General features: G+C 41.3%; 1 protein-coding gene across 8 annotated transcripts in view; it reads right to left on the bottom strand.

Moving 5' to 3' along the window:
* The window catches only part of ADD1 (adducin 1), a 78,887-nt gene that overhangs the window by 25,978 nt on the left and 35,625 nt on the right, over window positions 1–17,284 (bottom strand). For all 8 annotated transcript variants that reach the window (XM_039468328.2, XM_039468324.2, XM_039468330.2 and 5 more), the window contains exons 3-6: window positions 15,258–15,420; window positions 11,682–11,833; window positions 1,453–1,533; window positions 1,027–1,176 (exon numbers count right to left, since the gene is read on the bottom strand). In XM_039468328.2, coding sequence (XP_039324262.1) covers window positions 1,027–1,176; window positions 1,453–1,533; window positions 11,682–11,833; window positions 15,258–15,420 — 546 coding nt within the window. The remainder of the gene's footprint in view (window positions 1–1,026; window positions 1,177–1,452; window positions 1,534–11,681; window positions 11,834–15,257; window positions 15,421–17,284) is intronic.

Genomic DNA, 17,284 nt, shown 5'->3' with positions numbered 1-17,284 from the left:
AGGAGGGGTTTGGGACTTTGTCAGGGTGGCCCATTCACACCAGAAGGGACAAGGCTTGGTGCACAGCTGAAGAGGGTTCCCGAGCAGCTGGGAAGCCAAGCCTCACAAGAGCCTGCACTGCCTATGTCTCTTCCCCCAGCCGCTCCTTTTCTTCTTCTCCCCATCACAATCCAGAACGGGTCCCACTGGACGGCTGGGAGAGCTGGACAGGTTGGTTTCTAGGCCTCACCCTCTCCCTTTCCCCAGCTTATCCCCACAGACTGTCCTCATGTTCAACTCTCCTGCACCCTAAAAACCCTTCCTGAGTCCACAGCACCCTCCACCCCCCACCCTGGCTTGCCTCTCCTTCTTTGCCCATTCTTCTTCTCTAAAAGGTGCCTGCTTATCGCCACATTGTGCACTTCCCCAGTCTTCAACACCCTGAAATCTTACCTACCTCTCCCTCAAGTGTTTACAATTTTCTTTTATTTACTGTTATTTAATTTTTGTTGAGACAAGGTCTTACTCTGTCACCCAGGCTAGAGTTCAGTGGCATGGTCATAGCTCACTGAAACCTCAACCTCCTTGGCGCAAAACATGTTCCCACGTCAGCCTCCCAAGTAGCTGGAACTACAGGCATGCACCACCATACCTGGTAAATTTTAAAATTTTTTTGTAGAGACGGGGTCTCACTATGTTGCTCAGGGTGGTCTCTAACTCCTCGGCTCAGCAATCCTCCCACCTCAGCATTCCGAAGTGTTGGATTAGGCATGAGCCACCAGGTCCAGCCATAATTTCCTAATGGTTAAATCTAACAGGCATTTTCAGACTTATTACATGTTTTACAATATTAAATGGGATATATGGATCCCTTAAAAGGGAAAAAAATTATTTTAAGAATGTCAAACTTAATAGTAAAACTTTTTTGTTAGATTCCACAAAATTAGTTATACTGACTATAAACAAGGAAGGGCAATTCAGAGGAAATGTGCAGCGCCTCTAACTGAGCAGCTTTAAACTTGAGATCCTACCAGGACAGCCACTCACCGCAGCCCCTGCTGGCGTGTGAATGTGCAGAACGCACTTCACGTCGGGGCGTGCAGCGTAAATTGCAGAGTGTAAGGTGAAGCCAGCTTGATTGACTCCCAGATTAGTGCTTCCACGATCTACTATGTCTCCTTGTAGATTGATCTTAACCTGAAAATAAATAAACAAAAAATTAAAATATCAAGAGGACTTCATTTTTCTTTTCTTTTTTTTTTTTTTTTTTTTTTTTTTTTGAGACAGTGTCTGGCTCTGTTACTCAGGCTGGAGTGCAGTGGTGCAATCTTGGCTCAGTGCAGCCTCCACCTCCCAGGTTCATAGAGTCTTCCCACCTCAGCCTCCTAAGTATCTGGGACTATAGGTGCGCCCCACCAGGCCCAGCTAATATGACCTGCACATAAAAGCTGCCAAAGAGAAGGACGTTCTTACCAAACTGGATGCAGTCACTTCACTATAAAGAAGCCCAAAAGGTACAATGAGGAAGTGTTCCTGCTCCGAGTTCACTCTGGTCTGTGGGGAAAATAAGACTGAATTAGCTCAAAGATCCGAGTGAAATTATTTGCATCTCTTTCAGGCTACAAACACATGGGTTTATGGAGAACACTGAGTGAGCTATGTAGGCAAGCATCCACACACACTTCCTGTCATGAAGCCAAGGGGTAGTGGAAGCTTTCCATCATTATATTGTACTAATTTATCATGTACATAAAGTGCTTCTTGCTCACGTTCATGATAACTGACTTTACAGAGGAAAAAAACAGTTCCACACTAGCCTTCTGACAGGTCAATTAATTATTGATGGGTTACTCATTGTACTTTCTGGTGGCTACCAGTGTCACAGGCAAAAAGGTGTCACTGCTCAGGGATATAACAATGAAAACCAAAATTTACATTTTGTTTTGTGAGACAGGATCTCGCTCTGTTGCCCAGGCTGGAGTGCAGTGGTGTGATCAAGGCTCACTGCAACTTCTGTCTCCCAGGCTCAAGTGATCCTCCTACCTCAGCCTCCCAAGTAGCTGGGACTATAAGCACATGACACCATGACCAGCTAATTTTTGTATTTTATATAGAGACAGGGTTTCACCATGCTGGCCAGGCTGGTCTCTAAAACTCCTGGGCTCAAGTGATACACCTGTGCTGACCTCTCAAAGTGCTGGGATTACAGGCATAAGCCATTGTGCCTGGCTAAAACTTACTTTTAGAAAGTCAAACAGAATGTCCTTGTTTTTCCCCTTGATGCAGTAGGCATTGACAAAATAAATTTTTAAAAATACTTAACACCTAGGCTGGGCACTGTGGCTCATGCCTGTAATCCCAGTATTTTGGGAGGCCAAGGCAGATGGATCACTTGAGGCCAGGAGTTTGAGACCAGCCTGGCCAACATGGTGAAACCCTGTCTCTACTAAAATGCATAAAATACAGGCCAGGCACAGTGGCTCACGCCTGTAATCCCAAGAATTGGCGACACTGAGGTAGGCAGATCACAAGGTCAGGAGTTTGAGACCAGCCTGACCAACATGGTGAAACCCCATCTCTAACTAAAAAATGCAAAAGTCAGCTGGGCATGGTGGCGTGCAACTGTAGGTCCTAGCTACTTTGGAGACTGAGGCAGGAAAATCACTTGAACCCAAGAGGCGGATGTTGCAGTGAGCCCAGATTGTGCCACTGAACTCCAACCTGGGTGACACAGTGAGACTCTGTCTCAAAAAAAAAAAAATTTATCTATCTATCTATCTGATATAAAACTTAGCCATGTGTGGTGGTGGGTGCCCACAGTCCAAGCCACTTGGGTGGCTGAGGCACAAGAATCACTTGGAACCCAGGAGGCAGAGAATGCAGTGAGTCGGGTTCGTGCCACTGCACTCTAGCCTGGGTGACAGACAGAGACCCTGTCTCAAAATAATGAATAAATAAATAATAAAATAAATAAAACCTGTAGGATAGTTAACAATCATAAAAATCACAATGACAGCTATCTCTTCCTTACTGCTTGATCCTTTCAACCTCCTGGCTCAAATGATCCATATGCCTCAGCCTCCTGAGTAGCTGGGACTACAGGCACAAGTCATTAAGCCTGGCAATTTTTTTTATTTTGGCAGAGATGGGGTTTCACTAAGTTGCCCAGGCTAGTCTTGAACTCCTGAGCTCAAGCAATCCTCCTGCCTCAGCCTCCCAAAATGCTAGATTATAGGTGGGAGCCACTGTGCCCAGCATAATCCATTTTTTAAGTCTCTACAACACCACATCCTCATTGCCCTAGTTGGTTTGCCTCTTCCACAGTATGTTTTTCTCTCCAGAGTAATTCATTCAATGCAGATTTAGTTCACACTAATTATATGCTACATATGATTATGCAGCATGTGCCAAACACTAGGAATACAGAAGTAAAAAAGTCCCATCCTCAAAAATATTCAATCCAGTTTTTGTAATGGTTTTGGTATAGGCTCAAAAGGCTTCCTAAAGATTAAGTTCAAATACATTTACTACTGGGTTAAGAAACCCAGAATCCTAACTAGGGTCAGATAGGTGGAACTGAGTGTTTGTTGAAAAGGACTTAAAGTGTTTAGTCCAGCTTCCTAACCCACATAGTGATCTTTTCTGCAGTGGCCCAAACAGAAGCATACCCAGGGTCTGCTTGTTCTGGTTTCAGTGATGGGGATGCACACCCCAGCCTCCCTCATTTCTTCATTCAGGAAAGAAATGACCACCTACTTGCTGAGAGCCTACCTTGTCATGGACGCTGACGCACTGCAATAAACAGCTGCTGGAGAGACTTAAGAATTAAAACATTCTTCCTAGCACTGAGAATAAATCTGTTTTCCTGTGTTTGTCACCACTGCCTCTAGTATGAAACACAGAACAAATTCTCAACCCCTTCTAGAATTTATTTTTCAGACATCTGAATCTATCCTGTCTCCCCTTATATGATCTTTAGGCTAAACTCATCTGACTGCCTCAGTATAGTGTAACAGGGTTAAGAACACAAAACCCAAAGTCAGATAAGACCTAGGTTCAAATCCTAACTCTGCCAAGAACTGGCTATGCTGTTCTGGGCACCCTGAGCTTCTGTTTTCCTCATGACTAAGTGGGCATGAGAAGGGCTTGTGTCCACAATAAAACTCGAAATAAATAGCATCTCCCCATTATTAGCATCATGAGTGGTAGTGGGAGCAGCAACAGTAAATCACTGTCAGGGATCATTTACAGGGATGGTGAACCTAATCTGTATAAATCCAACGACAACATCCAGTCTCTATAAATCCCTATGACCTACTTCTTTGCAATGTTGAGTCACCCTTGCTTTTTATTTCCTAAAGTCAGCTCTTTATTTTTATTTATTTATTTTTTTGGAGAAAAAGCTCACTCTGACACCCCGGCTGGAGTGCAGTGGCATGATCTCAGCTCACTGCAACCTTTGCCTCCCAGATTCAAGCAATTTGCCTGTCTCAGCCTCCCGAGCAGCCTGGGATTACAAAATTATGGCTAATTTTGTATTTTTAGTAGAGACGGGATTTTGCTATGTTGGTCAGACTGGTCTCGAACTCCTGGCCTCAAGTGATCCGCCCGCATTAGCCTCCAAAAATGCTGAGATTATAAGTGTGGGCCATGATGCCCAGCCTCCTTTATCTTAAAAAGCAACCTGACCTTTTTTTTTTTTTTTTTTTTTTTTTTTTAAACAGAGACAAGGTTTCACTATGTTGCCCAGGCTGATCCCAAACTTTTGAGCTCAAGTGATTCTCCTGCCTTGGCCTCCCAAAGTGCTGAGATTATAGGCACAAGTCACTGCATCTGGCCCATCTGACCTTCTAAACTATTTAACACAAAAGTAAGCAGTTGTCTAATTCCGAAGTTCAGTCAAAAAAAAAAAAAAAAAAACATAAGACAAGATGTCTGTGTTGGAATCAAGGAAAATAAGAAAAGATTAAGTTTCAGATTATTTTTGCTTATTTTGATAAGTATTTTGAAAACACAAATACAACGGTACTTAGAAGATATAAGACAATATAAGCATAATAAATCAAACACCCATGTATCTATCAATTAGCTTAAGAAATGCAATAATTTGGCTGGGCGCAGTGTCTCAAGCTTGTAATCTCAGCACTTTGGGAGGCCAAGGCGGGTGGATCACGAGGTCAAGCGATCGAGACCATCCTGGTCAACATGGTGAAACCCCTTCTCTACTAAAAATACAAAAAATTAGCTGGGCATGGTGGCATGTGCCTGTAATCCCAGCTACTCGGGAGGCTGAGGCAGGAGAATTGCCTGAACCCAGGAGGCGGAGGTTGCGGTGAGCCGAGATCGCACCACTGCACTCCAGCCTGGGCAACAAGAGTGAAACTCCGTCTCAAAACAAACAAACAAACAAAAAGAAATGCAATAATTCTAGTATCTCTGAAGCTGTTTCTCTTCCCTCATCTCCCAAAAGTAACCACTATTCGGAATTATGCATTAAACATTCCCTTTTTTCTTTAGTTTTTCCAGTCATCCCCAAGCGATTTATTAATTTTTACCTGTTTGTAAACTTTATATAATTGAAATCATACTGTATGTTCTCCAGTGACTTTTCTCAACATCATTTTGCGGCTCCTCCAGATTATGACCAACATGACTATCATTTATTTACTCTCACTGCTGTATAGTATCCACTTGAAGACACTACAATATATGACTCTATTCTTCCATCAGAGGACGTGGTTTAAGTTTTTGTTATCAAAAACTATGCTGCTACAAACATTCTCGTACCAGTCTCCTACTGTACACATTCATGTTTCTCTAGCATAATAAACTAGGAGGTAACACAAAGTTCTTTTCCAAAGAGCCTCATTAAAGATACAGCCCTCCAGTATTAAGTATATGATAGTTTGTGCTTCTATAACCTCTTTAAAAAATTAAAATCTGATGTCTGAGGCCGGGCACGGTGGCTCACATCTGTAATCCCAGCACTTTGGGAGGCCGAGGTGGGCAGATCACAAGAGGAGGAGCTCGAGACCAGACTGGTTGAAACTCGCCTCTACTAAAGATACAAAACTTAGCCAGACGTGATGGTATACGCCTGTAACCCCAGCTACTTGGGAGGCTGAGGCATGTGAATCGCTTGAACCTGGGAGGTGGAGGCTGCAGTGAGCCAAGATCATGCCACTGACTCCAGCCTGGGCAACAGAGTGAGACTCCGTCTCCAAAAAAAAAAAAAAAAAAAAAAAAAAAACAAAAAAAAACTCATGTCTGTGAAACGATATTTCAGTGTGCTATGAATTTATAATTTTCTGGTTACTAAATGATTTCAGCAATTTTGCACATTTTTACAAGGCATTCTTATCTCCCCTTCTGGGAAATTCCTTTTTTGCCTTTTGTCCATTTTACAATGGTTTGTCTTTTTCTTATTGACAATTATCTAATCCAGACACTACTTTTTTTTTTTTTGAGACGAAATCTTGCTCTGTCATTCAGGCTGGAGTGTAGTGTTATGATTTCAACTCACTGCAACCTGCACCTCCTGAGTTCAAGTGATTCCTGTCTCAGCCTTCGAGTAGCTGGGATTACAGGTACATGCCACCATGCCTAGCTTACTTCGTATTTTTAGTATAGACGAAGTTTCACCATGTTGGCCAAACTGGTCTCAAACTCTTCGCCTCAAGTGATGTGCCTACCTTGGTCTCCCAAAGCACAGGAATTATAGGCATGAGCCACTATGCCCAGCCCCAGATATTAATTTCTGTTGGCTACATGTGGGGCGAATCTTCCAGGTTGCAGCTTTTATTATTACTATATTTATGGTATCTTTTTTTTTTTTTTTTTTTGGAGACAGGGTCTCACTCTGCCACCCAGGTTGGAGTGCAGTGGCAGGATCTCATCTCACTGCAACTTCCACCTCCAGGGTTCAAGCGATTCTCCTGTCTCAGCCTCCCCAGCAGCTGAGACTGCAGGAGAACCACCATGCCTGACTAATTGTTTTGTATTTTTTGGTAGAGACAGGTTTTCATTATGTTGGACAGGTTGGTCTCAAACTCCTGACCTCAAGTGATCAGGAGTTCAGGAGTGATCCACCCACCTAGCCTCCCAAAGTGCTGGAATTATAGGTGTGAGCCACCAAGCCTGGCCTATGGTATCTTTTAATAAGGAAACATTTTGTTTACCTTAAATGTGGACACATTTACCCATCTTTTCATTTATGATAAATGCTTTTTGTGTCATAAGACATCTTTCTTTAGGCCAGGGATTCAAGGCTAGTGAGTTTCACCTGTATTAGTCCTAAAATTGTAAAAAGTACTACATTTCACATTTAATCTTTAATTCACTGGGATTGCTTTGTGATTACGTATAGTATAGAAGTCTCATATAATTTTTCAAGTGTGTGACTTTTCTACCCAAGCATCCCAGCACCCATCATTGCCAAGCTGTCCCCCATCCCGCTGAGCTGCAATACCGACTCTGGCATGTCTGTTTCAATGCATGCAGATCTGATTTAGGGCTTTCCGTTTGGTCCCACTGATCCATCTGAATCTTCCTTTGCCCAAAGAACACATTAATTACCACTTTACATTAAGCTTGACATCTGGTAGGAAAAATCCCCTTGCCTAGTTGTTCTTCAGGAGTATCTTAGCTATTCTTGGCCTTCCATTCTTCCCTCTTAATTTTAGAAGCATGCTGTCAGGTTCTGTATTTTAAAAATATTACACAGCTTTTTTTGTCAATCATTTCAATTTTGTCTATATATATGTACATATTTCATATGGCTGTAAAGAGTATACATTTCATATTTTCTCATTTCTGATAATACCTTTCATTTTTCGTGTTTTTACTTGTTCTACATGATCTTTGTAATTGTTTTTCACAGTATACATTTTATCAAATTGATATTGAATAACTGAGCCATTTCCTATCTACTGCTGAATATTTAAGGAGTCTTAAATTTTTTCATTATTGGCTAGGCACAGTGGCTCACACCTGTAATCCTAGCACTTTGGGAGGCCCACGTGGGCAGACCACTTGAGGTCAGAAGTTCAAAACCAGCCTGGCCAACATGGTGAGGTAGAGATGGCGGATCACTTGAGGTCAGAAGTTCAAAACCAGCCTGGCCAACATGGTGAGGCCAACCTCATCTCTACTAAAAATACAAAAAAAAAAAAAAAAAAAAAGCCACATGTAGTGGCAGGTGCCTGTAATCCCTGCTACTTGGGAGGTTGAGGCAGGAGAAACTGCTTGAACCCAGGAGGCAGAGGTTGCAGTGAGCCATCATGCCACTGCTCTCCAGCCTGGGTCATAGAGCGAGACTCTGCCTAATTAAAAAAAAAAAAATTCATTATTACAAATAGTGCTGGGCTGGGTGCAGTGGCTCATGCCTGTAATCCTAGCACTTTGGGAGGCCGAGGTAGGTGGATCATTTGAAGTCAGGAGTTACAGATCAGCCTGGCCAATATGGAGAAACCCTATCTCTACTAAAAATATAAAAATTAGCCAGTGGCATGTGGTGCACACCTGCGCATGCTGGCATTTGACTGCTCCAGCTACTCAGGAGGCTGAGGCAGGAGGATCACTTGAACTGAGGCAGCAGAGGTTGCAGTGAGCTGAGATTACACCACTGCACTTCAGCCTGGTGTGAGAGCCCCTGTCTCAAAAATAATAATAATAATAATGCTGTAATTAATATAATGTTTCCTTCTGTGACTTATTTTATTTCCGCTGTGAGCTTAACTAACAGATCTATTAATATAAATTTTAATTTTAAAGGCTTAAAACATTCCATTCTCTGAGTCTGAAGCAAAAAGGATAAAGTGTAAAATTACAACCATCAAGTAAAGATAGAGGACATTTTGAAGACAGTTTCCTCTTCAGTGGTTCCTGTCAGATCAGCACTGCTCTCCCTGTGTCTCTTCTGTGTGTGTGAAGAATGAGACTCTGCTGTTGCAGACCAATTCAGTACCTCCAGAGGAGATTACTATCACATCCCTGAAGCACAGGGCACTGGTCACAAAGGTGGGTTCCAGACCATCACCTGGGAGGCTTAGCATTCTCTGGAATCCAGAATGGAGTTGAACAAGCATCTGCCAGGTTCTGTACATATGAAGCCTTGGCAGCATTCTACTGACATCAGTATGAAAAGGCCAAGCCGTCAGCTAAGTGCCACCCTGTCTTGTCCCACTGCCCCTGGCCCCCACAAACACTTCTCCAAATCCAGTGCAATCTTAAAGATCTACTTCAGACAATCATCTCCAATCCTCTAACACCTGTTAGCAATTTTAAATCCCTTCAGCAGAAAATCCCTATGACCCTCTTTCAAAGAAAGGGCAGAATGACCTGCTGGAACTTTTGGTTGATACTGTTAATATTCACTTTTCTGCTAAGCATCTGTACCACACCTAGATTTTAAATAAGAAATGAATGTCATAATAGTAAAACAAAATTAGCCAAAACCTTTCTTCCTTAAAGATTCTCTAGTTCTAGTTTATAAGACACTGGAAATATTTTTGGTAACTTGTATTTATTTTTACGCAGTATTAATTAAGCCCCATGGAGATCACTGACAGAAGAGCAAACACCAATGTTCCAATTTTGTCAATTCCTAAACAATTAAAGGCGGAGAAAACAAGTAATTTAACCAATCCAAACTTATTTAATCAGCATTCAAAACAGGACTAGGCAAACAGCATTTTTAAACCTGCAAAGACCGTAAAGCTGTTATTACAGCTAGGGATTACATTTCCTATCACTGTAACATTTTTATGGCACTAATCTTCAGGCAACCATTTAGCATTAAATCTCCACTAGAGCATTCTGTCAAGTATAATTAGATGACAGAGGCCAGCAATTTCCCTGCAGGCACCAGGAAGGGAGCTGGCATTTGTGTTAGGCTAACTGGACCTACTCATTCAATGTCAAAAAGCCCCACTGAGCTCTTGTTCACAATGTTACTGAGGTAATTTCAGTTTGGGGGGTGAGGGGGGGAGGCAGGTTTCATTCAGTTTTTCACCTGACATGAGTTTACTGCATGCCTACTCTGCGCCATTGGTTCTGGGTCCACAGCAGGGACCACAACGGAGGCTCCCCCCATGGAATTTACATTCCTGTGAGCAAAGAGCGACAGTAAGAGCTACACATACAGAATGGATGGGGGTTAACTGCTATAGGGTAATAAAGCAGAGGTGACATTCTGCACAGAGTGAGTGTGCAGCACTCAAGAGCACATTTTGAAAAGTTCATTTAAGCGGAAACAAGAACAGATGGATGGAAGGCAACTGAGTCTCTCTCTGGCAGAGACCAGTATCAAGTCCCAGAGACACAATACACTAATCACAAGGTAAACACCAGACCATCGCCTCAGGAGGCTTAGCATTCCTCTGAGTCCAGAATGGAGCTTAACTAAGCACCACTAGTTATGAGTCCACGTGCGGAAAAACCCAAGTGCGTGTTGAGTACGAAGAAAAGTCTTCAACAACCTCAACAGCATACACACTGGTTGCCTCGAAAGAGATGGGAGTATTGGTGGAATTACAACTTTTTCTTTAGACATCCGCATAAGGTATACTTGATACAAAAAGCAGGCACCGTATTAACTACTTAAAATAGCCTTTAAAAGAAATTACATGAAAAAAAAAAACAGAAGATTGGAACAAGTTTTAAAACCAAAGGAAGGAAGCAGTTCAAAGGAAGAAGCTATCTCTACAAAAGAGTGAAGGAACAAAAGAACCCTGCCAATGCACTGGGAATCTAAGAAGGCAGGAAGGGTGGAATTCAAGCCAGGGGAGCAAACTTTGGCCACAGGCAGAAGGCAGGGCATTATAACAGATGGTCAACAGTACAGAATGGCAACAAATGTCAGGAAGGGTACCCATTTTTTCTGTGGCATGATAAGGTCATTTGCTGGGAGAAGGAGGTCAGGAGTCTCAAAGATAGTAGTGAAGACTTAAATATTAGTAAGGCTGTGATAGATATGAGTTATGGTTGCCAGGCTGAGTCACGGGTCCACTTGAGATCTGGGTTGTGAATCTATGGAGAAAGGCAATGGGCTCTGGTGGGAGGGTTTCCGTAGCAAGATGTGGCTGCTCAGAAGCTGGGAGTGGTAGTACAGGACTGGCAGAGTATTACTGAAATGAGGGAGCATGAAACACAAGCTGGACAAAATAGAGAGTGAAGAACAGGCTAATGGATTGGGATGAAGAAGTGACTGCCCACAGGGAAGGACTTGTGTTGTCCACTGATACAACCCCAGAGTTAGAACAGCACTTGGTCCAGAGAAAGCAGATACCCAGAATGAAGAAAAACAGAGATTCTAACAATGTTGAAAATGGTTAAAACCGGAGTAGCTGAAGAAATAAGTTTGAGAGATAGAAGGCTTTGGTCAGACTAAGAAAGAAAACATCATCATTCTTATGTTTTTAAACATAAAAATAATTTTAGAAACTGTCTATAATCTGGTAAACACTCAGTTGTCTTATTAGGTTAGCATGCAAGAAAGAAATTTTCAAGAGCTGCTCTTCTTACAACTTTTAACCCAAACTGGCTGGTTATCAGGTTATTAGACTCTGTAGTCAGGAATCAGAAGAGGTATTCCACGACTTACTGAAGCTCAGCCTGCTTCCCTCTCTCCTAAATGGAAGGAGGTGGTGCCAGACACAAAATATTTCATTTATCATTCAGTTACTACCCCATTTAACACTCACTGTGATATGATTGTAGATAAGCTGAGACCACCCGAAGAGATCTGCTAGTCTATATAACGCTGCTAATTTACACCGCAATAACTTCTCTCCTTTGTCATATGCAATCGAATCAGATCCTCTAAGATCGTTCACAGGAGTCACCATACCAAGACCTGAAATAAAGAAAAACAAACCTCAGCCAGGTGCAGTGGCATATGCCTGTATTCCTAGGTACTCAGAAGGTTAAGGCAGGAGGATCACGTGACACCATGAGTTTGAGGCTGTTGTGCTCACGACTGCAGCTGTGAATAGCCCCGGCAACAAAGTGGGACTTAGCAAAAAGCCTCGAACATTAATATTTCTTATCAAATGTAAACGAAATACTAATGGTTCTGAAATATTATCTTCCGTGTTAGGCCATGAAGTCTTGACATCTTCAAAGACAATTTCATAAAGACTATTCTCCAACACTAAGTTAGAAATCATTAACAAAAAGACAGCAAAATTTGTGGGGTGCAGTAAAGCATGCTTAGAAAGAAATTTACAGCATTAAACATATATTAGAGAAGAAAAGTTTTTTTTTAAGGCTTTTTGATTAAACCAAGTTGAATCTGTGAGATTAAAAATTGTACAAATAACAAAATAAGATAAACCTCTAGCCAGACTTAACGAAAGAAAGGAGATAGAAATAAGTTGGGCACAGTGCTTCATCTAACACTCTGGGAGGCTGAGGTGGGTGGATCACTTGAGGGCAGGAGTTGGAAACCAGCCTGGCCAACATGGTAAAACCTTGTCTGTATTAAAAATACAAAAAATCAGCCGGACGTGGTGGTGGACACCTGTAATCTCAGCTACTTGGGAGGCGGAGACAGGAGAATTGCTTGAACCTGGAAGCAGAGGTTGCAGTGAGCCGAGATCACACCACTGCACTCCAGCTCAGATGACAGAGTGAGACTCTGTCTCAAAAAAAAAAAAAAAAATTTAAAAAATAGACATTAAAAAATTAATTTAATTTTTAATTAATTAAAAAATTAATGGACATTTTAAAAAAATAAAGGGATTATACAAACAACTATGCCAGCAAATTATTTACCTTAGATGAAAGACACAAATTTTTTGAAAGACAAAAGCTACCAAAAAGAGAGTGAGAGAGAGAGAGAGAGCGAGCGAGCGAGCGAGCGAGAGAAAGGGAAAGGGAAAGAAAGATGGGGAGGGGAGGGAAGGGAAGGGGAGGGGAGGGGAGGGGAGGGGAGAGGAGATTAGCCAGGTGTGGAGGATCCCTTAAGCCCAGGACTTCAAGGTTGTAGTGAGCTGTGACTATGCTACTGTACTCCAGCATGGGTGAAAGAGCAAGACCTTATCTCTAAATAAATAAATATACAAAATAAAACAAAATCCAATAAACATAATTCACCATATCAAACTAAAGAAGAAAAACTAGGTGATTATTTTAACAAACGGGTAAGAAGCACTTCACAAAATTCAACATTCAGAAGGAAAGTTCTCAACAAATCCGGATAATAACTGCAATGATGTGAAACACACCATGTTTAATCATAAATTCAAATGAAACTAAAAAAACTAATTGTTCATCACTAAAGGATGACTGGAAACCAACTTATTATTTCGGAAAGGGATCCTGCCTTTCCTACAAAAACTGTACCACCAGGTAACCAAAAGAACTGAAGGGAAGTTTCTCCTTACAGAATATTCTTGCTAATACAGAAGAAATGGGCCAGGTGTGGTGGCTCATGTCTGTAATCCCAGCTGAGGCGAGTGGATCACTTGAAGTCAGGAGTTTGAGATCAGCCTGGCCAACATGGTGAAACCCATCTCTATTAAAAACACAAAAATTAGCCAAGTGTGGTGGTGTGTGCCTGTAATATCAGCTACTCAAGATGCTAAGGCATGAGAATAGCTTGAACCTGAGAGGTGGAGGTTTGCAGGGAGCCAAGATCAAGCCACTACACTCCAGCCTGGGAGACAGAATGAGACGCTGTCGCAAAAAAAAAAAAAAAAAAAAAAAAAAAAAAGAATCCACTTTTAACAACATTAGCCTTTGTTGTTTGCCAGCCACTGATGCATTTGGCCATGGGTTTTGTTAGGCAAGGTGGTTTTTGCTTTTATTCTGGCTTTGCATTTTAGGATTAACAAATAACATAAGACAGTTATGAGTACAATTAGCAACTTTTTTTTTAGTTAAAGAGTGACTCCCAGGAATGGGGGTTTAACCAGGAGCGATGGTACACCTGAGACGTCAAGTACCACCTGCAGAGGTTTGTTCTGCAGACCCTGACTTAACTACGGAAATATAAATGCACTCTCACCCCTATTTCAGTGATTCAGGTGGGCTACGGATGGTGGTTGGCTGCTTTTAGAGGGTGACTGCAGGCAATCGATCAAGACCCCCTGTTCCATTCTCACATTTATTCAGTACAGTTTTCATAACAGAGGTTTTAAGTTAATATGCTTGTGGATAATTAACATGGTTAAAAGAGTGGTTTTGCAAATGACAAAAGCTTTAGGTTTTAGGGCCCAGAGTAAACACTGTTAACAGGTAATTCTCCTTTGATTTCCCCGAGAGGACCATTCAGTACAAAGTTTACATGAGTAAACAGAGTAAAGACAAAGGGATGTGGGGTAAACAGACTTAACTGGGAAAGCTTCTTATTGTTCCTTTTCCCTAATGTAATGGACCCGCTGCCTTCAGCCTGTCCCAACAAAACCTTTTGGCATTCTAAAAGGTTTGAGACTAATTTATAACTTTCCCTAATATTTTGCCAGCCACCCCAAGAGAATCTCAACAATACATATGAAAACTTTTACTGGTGGTGGCCATGTGATTTCAGGGTGGAGGTTTGAGCTATGGATTAAACATGATTCTTAATATTCTATAGACATTAATTATAATACATATCAGATCAGGTGAATGCTATTCAACTTGTAAGAATCTCACAGAGCAGACAGGTAAATAGCAAATGTCAGCAGATGTAACAAAAACTAGTATCTTATTTTGGGCAATCAGATTTGACTATCCAACCACACCCATCAAAGACTGATCCAAGATACAACATGGGTCAGATAAGTTGATGCCTAAGTCATCCTGAGCTCCACCTCATCATGTTAACATTTACAAACTCAACTGTCATGGCAAAGCTCAATTCTTGACCAGCTGACCATTCTTTGCTCACGTTCACCAATCCAACATTTTTCCTCTGGTTTTTCTTTTGGAATTTCTCTCACTAGTTGGGAAGCAGCAGTGAGGAATGGTAGGGAAGAAATGCTGGCCAGGCAAAACTGATGGCTACTCCACAAGCACTATTATTACTGATTAGCTTATTTTAATCCACACAGATGGATGAGGTTGGTCATCTGCCTCAGAAATAAGTCTCACTGGCTAAGAAGAGTCCCCAACATTCAAGACGATTTCAAGAATACAGCCTGTCTTTTACTACAACTAATGAAAACACATTAATTTTCCAAATACTCAACTCTGTATGTTACACCATTATATGCCCTTTTATTTCATATGAGCAATCTTCAGGAAATTTTACCTGAAAACTACAGAACATATATTAAAAATCAGGAACTACTCACTCATGTTTAAGGCAGCCATCCCTCCTTGTGGAGCTGCTGGGTAGACATTTGGTACATTCGTGGTCATAAAATCTGCAATCTGCTGTAATGCCAAAAGGCCTGTGGGGTTCTTCCCCTTCTTAAATTGCTCCTGTATCATTGATTCCAATTCTTCACAGAAAGCCTAATAAAAAAATATTAAAACGGTGAGATACTATTTATTTCCTGTTCCTTGTGCAGGGGGTCTGGGGTAGCAATCACATAGACCAATTTTTTGTTTTCATCCAGTGCTGGAAAGGCAAGCAGATATTCTCACACATTACTGCTGGGAGTATAAACTGGCACATTCTTTTCTAGAAAGTAATGTAATACAATAAAAGCTTAAAACTCTGAACAGGAATTCTATTCCTAGGAATCTATTTTACAGAAACATCAAGAAAGTGCTCAAAGACATTCATTTTCTACCACTATTGATAAAAGGGAAAAACATCCTACATTTCAATCAACAGGAGGCTGATTGAATACATTGGGAATTCTATGCATGCATTCAACATGAAAAGCTAAAAAAAAAATTAAATGGCATAAAATTGCTCTTGAGTAACAACGTTACCAAGCAATATAACCAGTTCTTATTAGAGCAAATACACACCTAAACATAGAAAAAGATTGAAAGTAAATCCATTGGCCGGGTGAGGTGGCTCACACCTGTAATTCCAGCACTTTGGGAGGCCGAGGTAGGTAGATCACCTGAGGTCAGGAGTTTGAAACCAGCCTGGCCAACATGGTGAAATCCCGTATCTACTAAAAATACAAAAAATTAGCCAGGCGTAGTAGTAGGTGCCTGTAATCCTAGCTACTTGGGAGGCTGAGACAGGGGAATTGCTTGAACCCAGAAGGCAGAGGTTGCAGTGAGCCGAGACTGTGCCACTGCATTCCAGCCTGGGTGACAGAGCAAGACTTCATCTCAAAGAAAATGGTAAATACATCAAAATGTTCACTGTAATCCTTTTAGTAATAGAATTATTAGTAATTTTCATATTCTATTTTATTATTTGCAGTACTTTTTTCAAAATACTTTTCAAATTACTTTTAAGTGTGGAAAAAACCAACATCCATCCTTTATCAAATAATCCTAAATTAGGCCAAAAAAGTCCAATTGAATTGATGGTGATTTTAATAGAAATCTATTAACGATAGATATAGCTGGGCGCGGTGGCTCAAGCCTGTAATCCTAGCACTTTGGGAGGCCGAGACGGGTGGATCATGAGGTCAAGAGATCAAGACCATCCCGGTCAACATAGTGAAACCCCGTCTCTACTAAAAATATAAAAAATTAGCTGGGCATGGTGGCACGTGCCTGTAATCCCAGCTACTCAGGAGGCTGAGGCAGGAGAATTGCCTGAACCCAGGAGGCGGAGGTTGCGGTGAGCCGAGATTGCGCCATTGCACTCCAGCCTGGGTAAAAAGAGCGAAACTCTGTCTCAAAAAAAAAAAAACAACAAAAAAAAAATAGATATAATTTATAATTTCCCCAAACTGCACTAAAATAATTTTTTCACATACCCTATGAAGAAATAAATATCTTGTCAAACAATTGTACATGACATCTAATATGAAAATGTAAATTCACTGGATGCTAATCCACATCAAATTTACTTCTAGTTTGTCACTGCTTGAGCTGAAAATATATTGCAGGAAACTGCCAAGGGACAGTCTAAGTTTACCTACTGGGGAAAGCACACAACAAATACATGTATTGTGGCTAATTAAGGGTAGAAAAGAATGTCAAGAACACTCTGAGGACCCTCTATTTACCAAACCATGATAAATAATGTCACAGATCATATTTTGTAGTCATCCATGAGACCATAAGGAAGGGAAATGCTGAGAGGTACTCTCACTGCAAGCAAGAAATAAAGAAATAAAAAGAACAAAACATGATGATATTTAGCTATCTTTGTTATCAATGCACAATGCAATGAGAGAGAGAGAAAGGGAGATATGCGCAAATGAAGACAGGCTGGGTATGGTGGCTCCCGCCTGTAATT

Source organism: Saimiri boliviensis, chromosome 3 (genome assembly GCF_048565385.1).
Source record: "Saimiri boliviensis isolate mSaiBol1 chromosome 3, mSaiBol1.pri, whole genome shotgun sequence".
NCBI classification, from domain to species: Eukaryota; Metazoa; Chordata; class Mammalia; order Primates; family Cebidae; genus Saimiri; species Saimiri boliviensis.
This window is presented reverse-complemented; position numbering and strand designations above follow the sequence as displayed.